At 46.5% G+C, this 19042-nt stretch overlaps 2 protein-coding genes across 2 annotated transcripts in view; one reads left to right on the top strand and one right to left on the bottom strand.

The window, feature by feature from the left end:
* Positions 1–15769, bottom strand: part of LOC105462763 — a 104907-nt gene extending 89138 nt beyond the window's left edge. The window contains exon 1 of the mRNA XM_011709617.1: positions 15721–15769. Within this exon, the coding sequence (XP_011707919.1) occupies positions 15721–15769 (49 nt within the window). The remainder of the gene's footprint in view (positions 1–15720) is intronic.
* Positions 1–19042, top strand: part of LOC105462756 (atrophin-1) — a 117051-nt gene that overhangs the window by 69186 nt on the left and 28823 nt on the right. Inside the window, exons 3-6 of the mRNA XM_011709604.1 lie at positions 2874–3091; positions 7700–8013; positions 9755–9896; positions 15728–15797. Coding sequence (XP_011707906.1) covers positions 2874–3091; positions 7700–8013; positions 9755–9896; positions 15728–15797 — 744 coding nt within the window. The remainder of the gene's footprint in view (positions 1–2873; positions 3092–7699; positions 8014–9754; positions 9897–15727; positions 15798–19042) is intronic.

Here is a 19042-nt window from a genome sequence, read left to right on the forward strand (position 1 = left end):
CTCTCTCTCTCTCTCTCTCTCTCTCTCTCTCTCTCTCTCTCTCTCTCTCTCGCTCGCTCGCGCCGCACGCACGCACAGTCCTCGTACGTGTATAATTTGCAAATATCAAACGTCGGGCGGATATTTGAAAATATTGACTCTGGTATTTTAGCCGGGGCTGCGGCGCGGCCGGGCGGTCTCTCGGGCGCAGAAGGGAGGGAAAAAAAATTATCCGCCTCATGACGATTCAATATCGCGCGATTATCGCGGCAAAAGGATATTCAGAGAGAGAGAGAGAGGGGGGGGGGAAGGGTATCCACGCGCGCGCGGATCAGATACAATATTAATTTTATATTTTTCGCTACTGTGCGACACAAGCGCGCGCGCGGGGCGAGAGAAAGAGAGGGTAGGGAAACGCGCGTGCGACGAACGTGCGGTCGCCGCGCGGCTCATACTCATATACATATATATATATATATATACGCACGTGCGTGCACGTATATACACGCCCGCCCGCACCGGGCAAAAAGCTCCGTCCCCGCGTTTATTCGCGATTGCGAGCGAGCCATTAAACAGATTCGCATGGAATTTCACGACGAAAAAGGGTCGGCGAGCGCGCACGGGCGCTCGGAAATTGCGCGGAACGCGCAATCAATGAAAAAGCTTCATTTCAACGCGAGCTTATTACGAAATTAATTTTCATTATAATGGGATTCTCATAAGTATCACGCGCCTTTGCGTACTCGCGATATTTTTGCGCCGCGGGTTTGTCATACATATACGCGGAGGGAAACACACGTGGCATTTCAGAAATCTCGAGCTTTTTACAAAGCGTGCAGCTATCGCGGCTTCTTCACATGTAACTTCAATTTTTATCACAATTTTTCTGTTGTTTTTTTTTTTCTTTAGAAGAATAAAAATTCCCGTAACGATCGTTGGACGAATAATTCTCCCGCGATGATTCGCGAGGAAAAGCCGCGAATCTACTAGCGCGAAACATGATAAAACAGGCGACGACATTCGCGTTAGGTCGCGAAGCCAAAGCCGCGTCGATATCGCCGGCAATTGGCGCGAAATTGTAAAAAAAAATATTTCCCGACAGCGAGACCGATCCGGACAGGTCGAGCACAGGGCGCACGTTATCGCCGATGCGTGTGGCGCGAGGAGGAGGAGGAGAGGAGAGGAGAAGAGAAGAGGGGGGGGGTGCACGACAATCGTGCCGAAATATACGCGCGCGGGGCAAAATCCGAGGCCAATTACAAACACGCCGTCTCACCGGGCTGTCAGTCATCAATCCGCGGAATATTTTTCTCTGGGTCAATTGAACAATTCTACGCGTCGTCGGACAGCGAGCGGATGGGCGCGAGTGGGCTGGGTTTTAATGTATTTGCCGTTACCGGGGGGCTTTCAACGGCTAACCGGTAAATCTTCTGACGAGCGATTAACTCGTTTCTCTCGGTACTCCTCAGCTATTAAATTACCATCGACGATACCGCCGGCAATAAAACTTGTTCGGGGTGATACTAAACCGAGGGAAAGGTTGCGGTTCGGCCCAAGGATTATACAATAATCTCTTAAATCACTTAAATGCCTCGTTTATTTATTCCCCATCAAATTATCGGCGTTACTTTGAGCTTTATTACCGCGATGTATTGTGAAATTGATTGACAATGTCTTTAATGACGCTTCGCTCTTTTACCGCCAGCTGTTTCGTACGACGCGACGTGTGGTAAGACGAGACACTCATTTTTACATTGGATAATTATTTTATTTTCAACAGTTGATACAGAAAAAAAAATAGACAAGACCTTTCGTTAATGTACGCAATTATAAATGAAATGAAACGTATAGACGCGAAACTTTCGTACAGCCAATAAAAAAAACGTTACGTTGAGCGCTCTTGGAACTTTATTCGGAAAGTACGAAAGGTTATACTTTGCACAATCTTGTCAAGAATTATTTTTCATCGGCGATACATGGCGGTAAATTTCGTCTCGACGGGAAGCCGTAGGAGAAAGTTACAACTTATCGAGCTTTCCCCTCTCTCTCTTCCCCCTCGATTTCAAAGCCGTAGGAAAGATAAATTCGATCGTTTGAAAAAGTTGGCGAACAAATATCGAAAGTTCGAAGCGCACTTTGATTCCGGGCAAACCACCGACGCTCTCTTCTCGGTGGTAACTGTATCTATCCCGGGCAGAAAATTCAACTGGTGCCTGTTTACCTGTAGCTGCCGAGATTAGAGTTAGACACGGTACTCGATGAGTCACTCATTTGCTCTCTCAGTTACGCGCAGGAAGTATTTCACAATGTGAGACGAGTCGAGATGAGTGACGGGAGTTCCTGTGCGAATTAATAGCGCGATAATTCGAGCTAGTTAACGTGTACGTGGTGCACGCGCGGGAGGAAAATAGAAGAAACACTCGGGAGGAATGATTAACGAGCCGTCACGGGTGTCTGACATCTGTGTTGCGCCGAGGAACTAAAATTAGGCGAAAGAAGTCTTGTCCCGCGACTTATCACGATGTTAATAAACATAAAATTATAATGTAAGTGCGTGATTTAATTGGTATTCTTTTCGAATATATTAGACATTAGTAAACAATTCACTCTCGCTCCGATCTCGCAGTCTATCTCGCATTCTTTTCTATTCTTTTCTTCTTAACCTCCTATATAGAACGGACTCGGGGAGGGTTGTTATCGCGCGCGGTTATAAAGAGTTAATCACCGCAATAACGCGGCACGTTGTCGCGCGTGAGAAAATTTTTCCTCGCTCCACGACGCCCAGGAGGCCGCTCGGAGAAGCGCTCGGCCGCCGGGTGTCGTCGCGGGAGCGGACGAGAAACGGAACGCCGAAAATCTAAAGGGCATCGCCCTGTCCTTGTCTCTGTGTGCAGGGGTGATGGTGAAGCAGGAGGCGAGGGACGACGGTTACGAGACGAGTCCGGACCTCGAGATGAGGAGCACCGGCGGTGACAGCAGTCAGCAGTATCACACGCCGCTGACACCACACACGCCGCACACACCGCACACGCCGCACACGCCCCTCACGCCGATATCGGCGACAGCGCATCAACCCCAGCAGCCGGGCTCGACCGCCTCCACCCTCGGACAGGTGAGTTTTTCATATTCGCCTACCCTGCCTCCCCCGCTCTCTCCCCCGCCCCGTCCGTCCTCCCATTCCTGACCAACCCCGCGCTTCTTCCTCCATCCTCGTTCTTCTTCTCTCCGAGCTCTCTTTTACGTATAGCAACCGATAGCGAGCGCGCGATTCGTAATTTTATTATATCACGATGTCCCGAAAAATAACCATTAAAAAGATTAGATATCGGAGAGAGCATCGAGGAAAGGTGCAGCTTCCGTATCGTAAAATCAAACCATAATACGGCTTGAGAAACCATAATTGAGACGTTCTGCAGCCGAATTACAACGTTGAAATGTCGGGAATAATGCTACGCTTGCGGAATATATGTATGTATGTGCATGTGATTGCTTGTAATTATGCCGCGGGGTTGCATGTAATGGCCGTACGGCGTATTCCAAATCGATCTTACGTCAGAATTTTGGATTAAACGCAGCATTTCGTTTTCATCTAATTTACGCTAACTAACATGACAATCTGAAATTAACGCTCGCGTATATTCGATCATCTACGTCATGGACATAAATAAAAGAATCCAAATCCTTGGTATATGTGTGGTATAATTCGGAAACGATTAAATATTATTTTTTTTAATAAAATAATGCTCGTGTAACGTAGTGACAATATTGTGAAATTTACTGTCCACGCGATTATCTTTGAAATTCTGTAGCGCGATTTAAAATCTGCAGGCCAGAGACGATCGCGTGTTTATAAAAAAGGGTGAGAGACACACACACACACACACAATTAAATTACGAATAACGTGATCGTGATCGAAGCCGGGAACTACAATAGCGGTCTCTTCGCTAACGAGTATCGCATGGCAAAGCTCTCCCGCGTGAATCGCTGAAGAAAATATGTTATTATACGCGTAGAGGGGGAAAAAAAGTCGCGCGTAAAACACCAAACTTATTAGCCAATAAAAAGCGCAGGCGGTTCTCATTAGGAACCTGCTGTATTGGTGTATCTAGCACCTCGCAATCAAAATTACGAGCAATAAATTGCAATAAAGACGCGCGCAATCGCCACTCCGGGATTTTCGCAATGCCGCGCGCGGCGATTTGCATTTTCATGTTAGTTTTACGATCTACTTACGCAACATTACCTCTGTCGCGGTACAATGAAAGCCGTGGATGGGCCCCGCGCGCCGCGGTGTTACTTATTTTCCGCTTAATACGCGGGCAAAAGATCCCGCGAACGAGTTTGTTCCGCGACCGTTTATCCCTTTCATAATTTCTTTGATTGCTACGCGATTGCAAAATTTGACGCAAAATTTGCGAAAATGAAAAAAAAATTTCCTTTCAACAGATATCGCGAAAACGTAATTTCACGGTATTTTGACGTTGCAAGGTTGTACGATAAAAAATCATTTTATATTTTTATATTGATAACCGGATTCATTAATGAAAGAAAAATGTAAATTAATTTCTTAGAGGATGTTTTTTTCATAAAAGCAGCAAATATAATAACTTTGTGACGTCTATTTATTTGCTTTACGAGATATAAATTCACATATAACAGAAGAAATAGAAAAGGAATTATTGTATTTTTCCAGAGGCTCTTTCTCTCCCTCCCTCTTTCTTCCCCTCTCTCTCTCTCTCTCACGACTTTTTCACTTTACAAACCGGGAAAATAAAAGCTTTTGCAAATGTGATTCGGATGAATATTTTGACGGTGGTAATTTTCAGGGATTTCAATCACAGAACGCGCATTTTCCGCTCATGAATTAATTGCAGGTTGCCCAGCTCCCCAATTTGGCTATCGGCGCTATCGCGCGCGAATTACAGAAATTTCATCCGATATTAAATTGCCATTATATCCGCAAAGTTGTTATCCGCTGTCGGGATCGATAGTCTTTTTCTCGAAAATTATCTCGTGACGTGACGACCGATCGATCTCGGTTTTACCAGCTCCTCATTTTAACGAATGAACGGCCGACGAGCGAAGCGAATTTCCGTTGATCGAATTGTTAACCGTGGAACACGTCCCGGATTTATCGAGTTCGCATTATCGCGCTCCTCTTTTCTTGATCCCGTTTCACATTGTTTTACTTAACCCTTCCCTAGATTCCCCGACGTTTCAATTGTTTCCGCGTAAACGAGCCAGACACATTCGAGGCGTAGACGCCTTTTTCCGTGACAATCGAAGAAATGAACAGCCTATAGAAGAGATGTCACTCTCGCGAAAGCCGCGTTATCCTTACAGAAGAAAAAGAATTAATAACATCGAAATATTTCCATATAGCGTAATCTCTTTAGTTTCGAACTGTGACTCAGTTATTACTTTTCTATATCAGACAGAACGGATGACGACAAGGCGGAGTTAGATAAGCGGAGGTATAGCGGAGGTATGTTTGCTTTATTATCGTAACGGCGCGACGGATATTTTTCCCGAAACGTATACCTATAGATTAATGGCTCTTGAAATCGATAAACGAGCATCCTTTGCGCGGCGTCTCGCAATAAAAATCTTCTATTTACCTGTTTTTTTTTTCTCAATACAAATATTGTGCTTTAGCATCGCCGGATCAAACAAATCTGTACGCTCGCTACATTCGCGACACTCACCACGGCGTCCTTTTGTTTGCAAATAATAACAATGTGGCATGCGCGCACGTATGTTCTTATCGCGCGCAATATTGTCGGCGACTCTCCAAGGCCGAAGCTCGGAGTCCCGTGAAAAAGGGGAAGGGATAACGGCGTTATCGGTAACTACCAGTCAGTGCGGCCCTTATCTTCGCGGGATTTTCGACCTCGATTTCGCAGGGTTATCTACCGGGTCAAGAGCGCGGGTGCGCCGCCGTAGTCGGGGGGAGGGGGACCAGGTCGAAAATTGCAAACGAGGGGTATGTTTATGTGTGTCGCGATGAAAAAAAAAATCCTCCGATTCCGCTCCGTCGGATTCGCGTAATCTCTTATGCTTTCATTTCCGTGGACGTTTTCGAAAAAGCGAGCGGGGATCCTTTCCCCGGGTGTATTTACGTTTAAACGGGCGGCCCGTTGCAGGAGCACTGTTTTCTTTTTCTTATACACATTTCTGAACTAAAATAAACGCGGGGAAGTGGTGGACGTTGCGTTTTCGTGAATGGCGCGAAATATCCCGTATCCGCGTATTGCATTCGCTGAAATGAAAACGAACGGCGGCTCAGATCATTTAAAATTAAGAGTGCTGAATATCGATACGCTAAATTATCGTATTATTGACAGCCTTCAGAATATAATAACGGCCTGTTGAATAATTTCTGATTTCATCGGGCGGGATAGCGCTTCAAGCATTTATTTTAGTACGCGATATCGAATTTTTGCGCGAACGCGTCGAGAAAAGTCGGGGGAGCATAGGAACGGTCACTTGGACTATCCTGTCGCGTTAATCATCTATCGAGAGAAAACTCGATCGACACAAGAAACTTTCCAGATAATTTGACCCGGGAGTCGCGCGTTTCACATCTTGCCATCAGGTATTCAATTTTTATAGAACTTGTCACTCATTCAGAGCAATTAGCTCTTGTGCAGCCAACGTTACGTATCTCTTCCTCTTATTTTTTCCTAATTTCATATTCAAAAAGGGGCAGAAAATCACTGAAACCTCAGTTGATTTTAGCTAATGCAAAAAGCAGACGGTACAAAAAGTAGAGACCGGGGGGAAGAACGGTGATCGCGTCAGTCCGTAACACGCGCAATTTGCAAAAAAAGAGACACAGCTGCACATTTTACAACCGCGAATGGCTGATACGTTGTACGTGGCCGCGTATTTTCGGTCCATGTGGCAATTGCGCTATTACTATTTCCCCAAGGGCATCGCGGGGGAGAGAGAGAGAAAGAAAGAGAAAGATATATATATATATATATATATATATATATATATACATATAGCGCCGGCTGGGATACATACGTTTTATGATCGCCACTGTACGTGTCCGTGATCGTCGGTACATGTTTTACGTCGGGATTGTACGTGCTCAGGAGAAATTTCATTTTTCCGCAGCCGGCCGCCTGCGAAACTTGCGGACACGACGAAAAATTCCGCGGCGTAATTTCGAGGTAGAATTAAATTAGGCTGGGACATCAGCCCGTCATCGCGATTCGGGATATCGCAAGGATAATTCGCCGCCGACCGGTGCGCCAGCACATTTTCCTTCCCTTTTCGCCGGTATGTATTATTCAGGGAAACGCGGGAAATTCGGTCAGTAAATACGGTAATATGGTCTACCCATAATATCACAATAAAGAAACGTCGCGTCGGAATTTGTCGTGGAAATATTTGAAGTCTCGCCGTCTTTTGTCATGTATAGATTATATGTTTCACGAATTTTTACTTTTAGAGACGCCATACCTCTGCAATATATTCCATTTCGAGCAAAGAGAGAGAGAGAGAGAGAGAGAGAGAGAGAGAGAGGGAGAGAGAAACAGAAACGTCAAACACTTTCTCCAGTCTTCCTATCCTTGATCCTAACGCTTTCGTGCCATTTGGATGCGGAAGTTCCGAAAACCCCACGTGCATTATTCCGGCGGACGCGACGGCGCCGAATATATGATAAGCGACGACGTATCCACCAACCGTCTGCTGACGCTCTTTTTCCAGGTCGCGATAAAATGCGAGACGCCGGTGGACCCGTATTCGTTCGTCGACGAGGAGATGTCGATGAGCGGCATGAGGTCGGCGAGCAGTCCGGGCGGCGGCGGTGGCGGCAATCCCGAGAGCATGACGTGTCCGGGCGGCGCCCAACCTGGGCTGGGTACACCCACGTCGACGCCGCCTGGGGCGCTGCCCGGGCCACAACATCATCAGATGAATCTTGTGATGAACGGCGCCGGCAGCGTCAATCCGCAGCTGGCGCATCAGCCGAAGAAGCGGGGCCGCAAAAAAAAGTCGGAGATGATACTCACCCCCGAGGAGTAAGAGTCTAAGCATATATAATCAATTGCGCGGGGAGGGCGCGCGCAACGCCTCGACCGCGAGCGTTGTTACGTCCGACTTCGTGATTCTAAACCTCCTTCGCAGCCTCCAACGACGTCGGTGCGCGCTTCTTCCTGCCACACTTCGCGAAAATTATATACCACGTGACTCTTTGTTATAATTCAATTACATGCTCACGTAATCGTGACAAATTTTTAACGCACGAGGCACAAGGCGAGGCTCCTCGTCGTGTTCCGCCCGTAAGACTCGCCGTTTTTTTTTATTTAAAAAAAAAAGAAATTTAATTCAAGTTTACAAAAGCCCGCCGCGAAATATCGTTCACGGGGCTGTGCAAAGTTGACGGCGCGACGTCAAAATTCATTTACGGTCTCAACCCTTTAAGAACGGGCGTCGTGAGTTCGTGTTCTCGCGCGTGGTTTGTACCAACACCGGCCGCTCTTAGAAAGGCCGCTCAGGTTAAAATTAATATTAAATAACGTTTTACACCTTCGTAAAATTGAATTCAGAGTTTACAATCTACGGCATAGAGATATAATTATTATTATAATTAACAAATGCGTTAATAAGTACGCAAGGGGGAGGCGAAGCCGAGAAGGAACACGAATACCGGCCGCGAAGCCCCGCGACTCTCGATATAACCAGAGTTAGTTATATATTTGCATGCACAGCCTGCACGGTTAAAAATATCCGCTCTGCTAACAATGTCCGTCTGACCGGGCACCATGTTGCTTGATCCGATAGGATCTTCAGTTGCGCTTATTTTTGTGAAGCCGGCCGAAAACTTAAAAATAGTTCCGCATATTAGGAACGTAACACGATCGGATGTACGCGCCGCTACTACGGAGATACGTCAGGAGATAGCGCGCTCATTAAGACGTTAATTGCGGATCTTGAGAGAGAATTATTCATGCCCTCTTGACACGTTGTACATCGGTATGTCTATTTAATTGAATATCCCGTGGTGGCTAAACAAAGGCCCATTATGCCGACGTGCAGAGATATCCCTGCTTCGTCTCCCCCGCCCCCTCCCATCGACATTTTTTACGAAATTGCGCAGCTACTGTTGCGTATAACTTAAAAGGAAGGAACGGCACGCAAATACATCAATTAATGTGATCAATCATCTACGCTCCGTTGCAAAACTACCGCTAATTTGCACATTTTTTTCATAATGCTTTAATTTGCATTAAAATATATTCGCGGTCATATAGTTAATACAGTTGTGCGCTATCGCGCGGCGCGAATATAGTTGTAATAATTGCAACTACCGAATAAAAAAAAAATTGTTTTTTTCGTGACGTTTTATTTTATCGACCCGGGCACGTCTCGCGTTTAAAAACGCAAAGGCCATAAATTGCATTTTGCCATCGTCATTTTATCCTGCGAGATCCAAGCTTATTCATCCGTGTATTATTCGAATGCGCGTATTCACGACGGCTTACAAGTCGTCCGGCCGATACAAAACGTTACATTGTGTTACAGTGTCACAAATCGAAACGCCGGAGTGCCTAAGACGCGCGCGCGCGCGCGCGAGTTCGCCGGCTTGACAAAAAGCACACGCGGAATATGCCGCGTGTCCCCTGCCGATCGAGAGAAATAGTATACAGTTGCGCGCGCCTTTCGCGCTGAATCGTATGACGCAGCATAAAGGAATCCAGCGTATTATTAAGGCCCTCTGTATCCACTTTTCTCATTCTTTTTTTTCCCTTCTCCTTTCAGAGCGGAACTCGCGGAGGCCAAGAAACGCGCGAAGACGTACAAAGAGAGGAAGAAGCACGACAGGTTCGACGGCATGCCGGAAGAGGAAGTGAGCAAGCGCGTTCTACCGGACCACCTCACCAACAACCTTGACATCATTATAGTAAGTCCGTTTTGCGCGTAATTATTTCGTACTTTCGGTATTAGCGTCGAGTAAACGCAACCTCGGCTGACCCCCGCATTAATATTCCCCGCAAGTTATACACCCGCTGTTCTTTATCGTACATCAATATTACGTCATCTTGTCAAGTCGTGTAAATTTCCGGACGCTCCATACATATTCCGGCGTGTATAAGCGTGTATAAGCACGGCTATAATTTTAACGTTTAAAGGTGCTTCAGACAGCTAACAATAGTCATACATGCAGAATACGAGATGGAACGCGCGCGGACGCGCGTTTCAAAACAGATCATCCGACAGTATCGATAAATTGAATTGTACCCGCGGGGTCGTGTCGCGGATCGTCTCGTACTAAATAAAGCAACGTTTTCAATTCCGCGACTTCAGTTCCTCTCCACTCGGCGCCGCCGAACTGGGCAACGAATATTCATTAAATCGCATCCGTATAACACTTAACAACAATAAAAACTTCAATTTCACCGATACCGCACGCGTTTCTGCCGCGGCACGCCGCGGTGTACCTACCTACGTACGTACGCACGCGCGCGCGCGCGCCGCGACGCGTAATTTATAACCCGGCTGCACATATATCGCGGGTGCCGTGCGTGTCATTTGTAATGCCGCATTACCAATGCGCCGTGATGTCGTTCTTGATCGAATGACGGTAATTAATCCTATACGCGCGTGCGGCACGACGACCCCCGGGCACGGCTTTAACCGCGGGCGCGCGCGTATCCATCTTGGAGTCACCGCCCGCGCGAAAACGCGAGGATTGCCCTGCACGCGGCAACGACAAATGGCAATCGCCGCCTCCGCAACAGCCGGCCTAATCGCTTTAATGATCCGTGTGCGATTCGGTTATCACACGCGGCACGTCGGTGCCGTGAGCACAGAGAGAGAGAGAGAGAGAGAGAGAGAGAGAGAAGGAGAAAGCGGCGGGAGAGGGAGAAAGAGAGAGAAACTCTGGTTGACCACACGGACTAGTTTCGCCGATGTCGGGAAACTTAAACCTTTAGTTGCAGTCTCCGTCTCTTTTTGCTGGAAGAGAGACTAGAGAGACTAGAGAGAAACTAAAGGAAAGACCAAAACTAATTAGAGGTTAAGCTTAATTGACTTTACGAAACCAACAACGACCAAGTTATTAATTGTTCAACAGCGCAAAATATATATACTTCCGGAGAACTAAATCGGGAGTTATATTCGCGTAAAATGAAGAGTGTATCGCGCCAGGATTGATAAATAAGTCAAGTTGTCCGTCAGTCACAGGCCGCGAAATCCCGCCGGCGGATGAAGAATCGGCATTGCGATCCGGTTAAAATCCGAAAACAATTTCACACGATTCTGCTCTACGTACGTGTCATTTTCGTCACCGCGCGTTAGCGTGATCTTTATTGAATGCAAGCGAGAGAATGGGAATTACGTTCTCGTTACAAACGCGACGACCCGCCGCGCGTTGATCGATCACCCGATACCGGTGTAAACGGGTATAAACAGTTTAACGGGTGAGCATCATGGTCATTACGAGTGATTGTTATAATCCGATATGCGGCCGTCGTTATCAAAATTGGGGTGACTTAAATGACGGAACCGAGAGGCTCGTAACGATTTCAGTATTTTAATCGTATCACAACATCCCCGCAACGTAGCTTGATTTATATTCAACCCTCGATTTTCTCTTTAGAATAATGAAATTGTCATATTTTTGACAGCGCGCGCAATTATGTTGTATTATGATGAGTAAGTGCGTATTATTGAAGCAATTTGTCGATTAATTTAGTGTATAAATATTAAAAATTAAATTTCTATTATATATATATATATATATATATATATATATATATAATACACAAACACACATATATCTCTCTCGTGTTAATAATTCCAACAAGTCGAACAGATTCTAAAACTTGTTAAACTCGGTCTTAAGTTTCCCTGAGGTAATTCGATTTTGCAACAAGTGTGATTCAGGTCGTTCGCGAGGTCATTACAATCGTCGCCAAATGTCGCCCGGTTGAAACGAAAGAAAACTCGAGATCGTATTTTCTTCCCGCAAGAAAGGGTCCGCGCGCGCGCGCGTATTATTTATCGCAAAATAAGGCACGAACGCCGTCGGCCATTTTCATCCGGGGGAGTCTGTTAACGCGCTCCACGGTCCATATTCATATATTACCCGAAACGAGTTGTCACCGTGGTCGATCATCCGTCAAGCGGTGTAAACGCTTTAACGGGCCGTGGGCAATTCGGTTATTACGCCCGACGTTGTAATCGAACGCAGCGGGACACTGTTCGCTGCTCCCCATAGAATGCACCCCCTGGTGCACCCCCAGCGCGACCACCCCACGCCACCCCCCGTGTCCCTCCCCCTTCCCACCCGCCCCCTCGCCTGCTTGTCCGTCTCCCTACTCACTCCCCCCTCCCCGGCCCCTCTTCTCTCCTCTCTCAATTCTATCCGTCTCTCTTCCGCCCCTGCCGTTCCGTTCCTACGTGAGCGACGCGCGTTGTTTTCAATCGGTGACAATTCCACACCCTTCCTCACGTCCAACCACCACCTCGTGGCCACCCCCGCCCGTCATTTTATCCTCGTTTATCCCGGCCGCCATTCGGCGCCGGCCGAGCGGCTAACGCATTGGCGTTAACGCGCTAATGCGATACGTACTTTATGTCGACGGCGAGGCTGCGGGGAATGGGGGACGGAGACACACGCAAACATACACGCACGTACACGCACGGAGGGTTTGGGATGTACGCCAGGAAGAAGAGGAGGAGGAGGAGGAGGAGGAGGATTCGCTCGTACGCGACTAATATAACGCGATTTTGACGGTGCGATATACGCCGTCGTGCAATAGCCTTTCTTTCTCTCTCTCTCTCTCGTCCTTTCTCCCCCTCCCCTCCATTGGAATCGGAGGTGCGATCGAGAAATGCATTACTCGAATCGCAGGGATACGCGGGGATTCCTCAGTAGGCGCGTGAAGCATGCGTTGCGCACTCCACGCTTTAGAGAGGTCTCTATTTAATATGGAGAGCAATTAAAGAACAAGCAAGTGCCAAATTTGTAAATCACGCCTATGTTTTTCGTCGCACGCGCATTATTTTATTTAATTGATAACTTTCCTAAACATGTACCGTCGGAGAACAGTTGGAGTTCTCGATTTCCAAATCGCTGAATTTAGAATTTAGAAATTCTTGCGAGAGATATGCATCGATCCTCACTTAATTACTTTAACAAGCGCGATGAGGCACGATTCGTAATAACGTCCTCGAGGGCTTCGGTGCAGAGCGCTAAAATACAGAGGCGAGAACAGAAGAATTTCAAAACTAATCAGCCGCCGATCCTTTCTCGTGCCTCGCGGCGGACGCGCCGCGATTCTTAATGGAAACGCGCGCGCACGTATGTTACATGCACGCGCGGCGTGTACACGCGCGCGCGCGCGGGTCCGCGCGCGGACGTGCACTTTGTCATGCAATTATCCCGAGGAGTATACGGCCGTTCCGTTGCGCGGTGAATGTTAATCTCTATTTACCGACGACGGCGACGGCGGCGGACGTCGCGTCGCAGCCGCGCCGTGGCTAGGCGCGAGATAAACGTCGATAAGTTACGACACGAGATTCCCCGGCGGCGGTGCAGCCCCCTCGCGCGCACCTTGCACTTGCGAAAAGGTCAGTTGCAAGTCGGAGGAGACAGAGAGAGAGAGAGAGAGAGAGAGAGAGAGAGAGAGAGAGACGAGGGGAGGGAGGGAACGAGGTGCATCGGCGAGGAGGAGAGGAAGGAGGAGGGTTTAATAGCGCGCGAGATGCGCGCCTAATGGTGCTCGCGCGGCCGCGCATATCACGTATCCTTGGACTTTGTCGTTATTAATTACCTAACCGGCGGAGCGAGGAGCGAAGATAATGCGGTTGTGCAACAGGTACCAACGCCGCACCTGCGCCTCCTCCTCCTCCTCCTCCTCCGCCGCCTCCTCCTCCCTCCCGCCGCGCCGTTGCATAATCGCGAGTAAGAAGCGCGCACGTGAAGTCGTACGCGAAACGGGGAAAGAAATCGATCCCTCCCCCGCCCCTCTTTCTCTTCCTCGATTTCGAGACACTGCGATATGTATGTACGGAAGTAGCAGCGGTATCGCTTCGTGCCCGCGCGCGAGATTAAGTTTAATTAATTCAGTTTACGCGAAAAACGGGACGAGAGACGAAAAAGCCTCTTTTGCTAGAGAAAACGTAGGAAATTAACTAAGGGTAGATGGATCAAAATAACCGCTAATATTATTTAATAAAGTCGAGCAAAGTGGAATTACGATCAACACAATCATTTTTCAATGACGATATTATAAGTGTTACAAAATTATTGAAAAGACGCGAGACTACTCGGTTCAATGCTCGGAAAATCATCGAAATAAAAAAAAAAGTATCTGTTAATTCTCAACATCGGAAAATCATCGCTTTGTTCCATATGCTCGAAAGTTTCAATTAGCCCATTTTTCATTTTGAAAAAGTATTCATTTGTTCCAATGCAATCTGCTGACGCGGTTATATTCATGGGAAATCGAGTAAAATTGGAAAGAGTATTGAAAGTAAGTAACGATAGATGAGATCTTAAAGCGGAATAAAGCGGGCCGAGACGCGCGAAGGTACTTGTTCCCGTACTTATTCGTCGGCGAATAAAACGCATTAAGAAAATAGTGGTAGTTTTTAATTGTGTTTAATAAATATCTTTTGTGAATGAATGAAAGGAAATGCCGAAGCGTCAGACGAAAGGCTTCCACGAAACGGGATTTGGTTTGGGCTGCAGCTTGAAATTTTCGTATTTTACAGATTAAAAACGCCCCATTGAAGTAGGTATTGCCCTCGTAATGGCGGAATTAATTTCGTCGCATGTAATATGGGTACACGCAATTTCTCTCGTCAAGCGTGCCTTTTTCGGGAGCTTTGGGAGCTAAATTAAACATTATGCATGTAGCGCGCATTCAAACCATATTTCCATAATATATGCTTCATTTTATTACACACTTTTTTCTCCTTTTTATTTATAATCACGGATCGGACGCCAAATTTTCTGCCGCGCGCTAAAAAAATATTATCTTCCAAAGAAGTGCCTCGATAAATCCGGTAAAGTTTTATTCATCGAAATGCCCTCATTAAATTCAAGCTATCAACATAATTTGCCATTAGTTTTCATCATGTTGCATCTATATACATAATCAATCGCGGCACACGGTCTGCCTTAATTAACGGCGTGCAGATTTACAATCGATTCCCATTTCCCTCCCCCCCGTTTACGCGTGCACCTTTTTATCGCGTGTTAAACGAGAGAAACATCGGTAGAGCAAAACGTTCTCTTTTCTCTCTCCAAAGTCTCGGACTTTGACAATCGGTAGAAAGCGAAATTAATTACGTCGACAACTTAACGCGTGACGCGAACGGGCCTTGGTCTCCTTCCGGTTTTTTCTCGTCTGGAAAAAAAAAACTCGGCGGAAAGTCGCGGATACGCGGCGAGACAATAATTTCGCCGTTTCGGAGCGCGGAAATAAGTTGGAAATAAGCATGAGTAATAATTTTCTAGACGATCGACGTGGGAGGAGGGGAGACGCGGTTCGGAGGAGTTTTCAAAGCGGCACAAACACAGCGTCGCGAGAGAGACGCTTGAGAACATCCGTTTTGTTTTTGTATTGCCGACGCAGCTAATTAAAATAACAATAAAGCAATCGTGTCTGCAAGCTGGCGTATGCGATTCGCGATTTGTTCAGACATGAACGTGACTATCGCAAGACGGTGTCTAGAAATGCTTCAAAGTGATTCTAACGAATCGTTTGTCTTACTTTGCAGATTGGTATCAACCCCGGGCTGTTTGCGGCTTATAAGGGGCATCACTACGCTGGACCTGGAAATCACTTCTGTGAGTCACTTCTGTCACACGTCTTTATCGTATATATTTTAAGCTAAGCTAATTTTTGTTGTGACTAATTTGTCTAATTTACCGTCTTTAAAAAAAAGCAATCAAGCAACGTGATCAGAAAAAAAAAAATAAAAGAAAGAGAGCGTTTCGTGACGAGAGCGGGGTATAAGCTGTGAAGTCATAATAATAAATGGAAAGCGCGCGAGCAAAGGAAGAGTCTTGTAGCCGCTGACAGGTACTACCACCAGGACATGAATTCGCAATTCGAATTCCGAACATCCGTATAAACGAGCGCCAATGTGTCCGACAATCGTGGCGCTAACGAACCCACACCATTACCATAGTCTTGCAAGCGAGCCCTCGCCTTTGCGTCTCTCGAAGTTTCCGCATAAAATTGCATAACGTTATACCCGCCCCGGGAAAATCGAGTGCGCGCTTTGCGAGTGCGCGCCCTCCCGTCTTAGAGACGCGCGCGCTTCGAGGAGAGTAATTATCAAGTCAACGAGAAAATCAGAGCCGGCGAGAAAAATTGGAGACAAGAAGAGAGAGAGAGAGAGAAAGAGAATGCCGGGAGCGATTATCGTTCAGGGCCATCGCTTCGCTGAAAGAAAAAAAAAAAATCGAACGATTCATCATCTGCGCAAGGGCGGTAAAAACGCGAAACACAAACGTTAAGTTAATAGAGCTAACTCTTTCTTTTTTTCCCTCTGCGTTGATTAATGTGTAATCAGGATTCTGCGTGTACGATAAATGTAAGCCAGGATTCGTAAATGAACTAGAACGCGCACGGTGAAATTCGCGGATCCGGGAAAAGCCCGGCGTCGAGAGCGCGCCCCGGCCTCCATGACCCGATCGAGCCCTCATCTCGCGCTTTTTTTCTGCACCGGGGAATCCGGGATCTGAAATCGCGAAGCCTGCATCGATGAGCACACACAGCGCACGCGAGAGAGAGAGAGAGAGAGAGAGAGAGAGAGAGAGAGAGAGCCGTTGCAACGCGCATAAATCACCCACGGCGCGGATGGAAAACCTAGTTTTAATACGGCACATACCCCATGTACATATACGCTGTATGTGTTTATTTTTGCCTTGCCTGCAACGTCGATTAATACATTTTAATATGATTTATATGCGTCACACAGCGCGGACATCATAAAAATCTTCATCAATTTCGTACAAAAAGCTCGCTCCCGAGAGAAGTATGCCGAAAAAATAATTGGGTCCTTTGTGTCCGCGGTCCCCGCGTGACGTGACAATTTTTCTATTGAAAGCAGCGGATTACCCCCGATGAAGGAAACATTTACGAAACATTAAAAAAAATTCAAAAATAAATATTAACATAAGTGGTACATATTAACATAAATGGTACATTTATGTTAATATTTATTTTTGAATTTTTTTTTAATGTTACCGCTGCCTAATGATAAATAAAGGTCTTAGTAATTCAAGTTGTAAATCAGAGGACTGATTCTGTTCTTGACCGAAGTGAACCGCGATAAAATTCCCCGGTTTTCCCGCTTTTCTTAGTTTCGCACGCAGCCCGATCGCCGGCGACGAATAACGATAGGCCCCGGCTATCTACGATGCAACTGCCGAAGCGCACGCACGGCAAGCACGTGCGTATTAATGCGCCCCCATGCACGACGTATCGCTGCCGGGGCCCCCGCGATTTACGTGGACCTGCACGAGTCCGCGCGCTTATCAGCGACGGGCGCGCGTTGTACGCATACAACATGCTTAATGTAATGTAGCGTAATATATAATATAAACGCACGGCTACCTGCAGGTTTACGCGCCCGATTATTACACTGCCATAATAGCCGGAGGCGTTTGCTTTCGTCCGAGTGTATCGCAATCAAATATTTGCCCGTACCAACGTAATGACAATATAAGATATATCGGGGAAACGTGTACATAAGTAAACGCAGGTGCGGTACTATTAACGCATTGTTAATCACCAAGCCGCGGTGACCTGCGATCGTTCCGACTTTATTTGCGCGAGCAAAACCGGAAGAACGTAGGTCCGACCGAGTGATGAAAGTATTAGAGGTGTGCGAATAGTTCGAATTCGAATCGATTTGAATCGAATCACAGTGGATTCGATTCGAGTACGTTTACGAATCTGTAAGATTCGAAGTCGAATAGTTCGAGAATTTTGAATCAACGAGTGGTTCGATTTCCAATCGATCACCTATTTATTTGCTTCATTTATATCCCCCGTTGCGCGATCAATTATTCTTATCTAATAAATAAGTAAATATTTTTTTATGTATGTAATGTATTCATACATGGATTAATAAAATATTCGAAAGCATTCTAACTATACGCATATTATTATTTACATATTGTCTAGATCAAAATGTCACATAAGATCATGATCCTTTGTTAATGAGATGTAAATCGAAAATAGGTCTTCAGTTTAAATCATTGCGTAAAATAATGTAAATCATAAATTTTGATATTTATTGCGTTTAAATTAACATGTAATATAAATCTTGGAAAATTTGATTCAAATTCGATTCGTATATTCGAATTAAAGAGATTCGATTCGACTCAATTTCAAACATGTTATCAAAAATTTGATTCGATTCGACTGCATGCAAATGTTTGATTCGCACACCTCTATAGAAAGTATATTACATTAGGTATAATTACACTATCGTACACGGCTGTAATCTTTATAATCCGAGCGATCAGAGAGTTGGACATACTCCGCTCGGCGTATGCATTAACCTTCATTACCCTATAACGCTAACAGCCGCGATACGTCTCTAAACTGTAATTAGATAGATATCGTCTGTGTCGTTTCCCGCTCTTATCTACGCAGCAAAGAAATTCCGCAAGTTTCTCTCGCGTTTCTCGCGAATTCTCTCGATTTTCTCTTCGGCGATCTCGATAATACCTGTGTAGGGAGATGAGATGAACCTGCAGCACACTTCGCGCAGAGACGCACGGCGCATTCACGCGCGCGTTCACGCTCGCCGTTCTTACGTATGCAATTTCCGATGCGTGCACGCGCGGCGCACGCGCGGCCATCCCCCGTGCGCGCGTGCATCCGCTCGGGCTTTAAATAAACAATTTTCGCGCTAACGGCCTGGCCGATGCCCATTACGTACGCATGCCTCCCGCGGCGCCTGTATACGCGCTCGTACGCAACATCGCCTACGGGGTGTCCCGGCAGTCGCACCGTTTCTCTTATCTGAAAACTCGGCAATCAAGTCGGAGCTTTCGTCAGAAGTTTTAACAGG

This window comes from Wasmannia auropunctata, unplaced genomic scaffold, assembly GCF_000956235.1.
Source record: "Wasmannia auropunctata unplaced genomic scaffold, wasmannia.A_1.0 LD336116.1, whole genome shotgun sequence".
Lineage (NCBI taxonomy): Eukaryota > Metazoa > Arthropoda > Insecta > Hymenoptera > Formicidae > Wasmannia > Wasmannia auropunctata.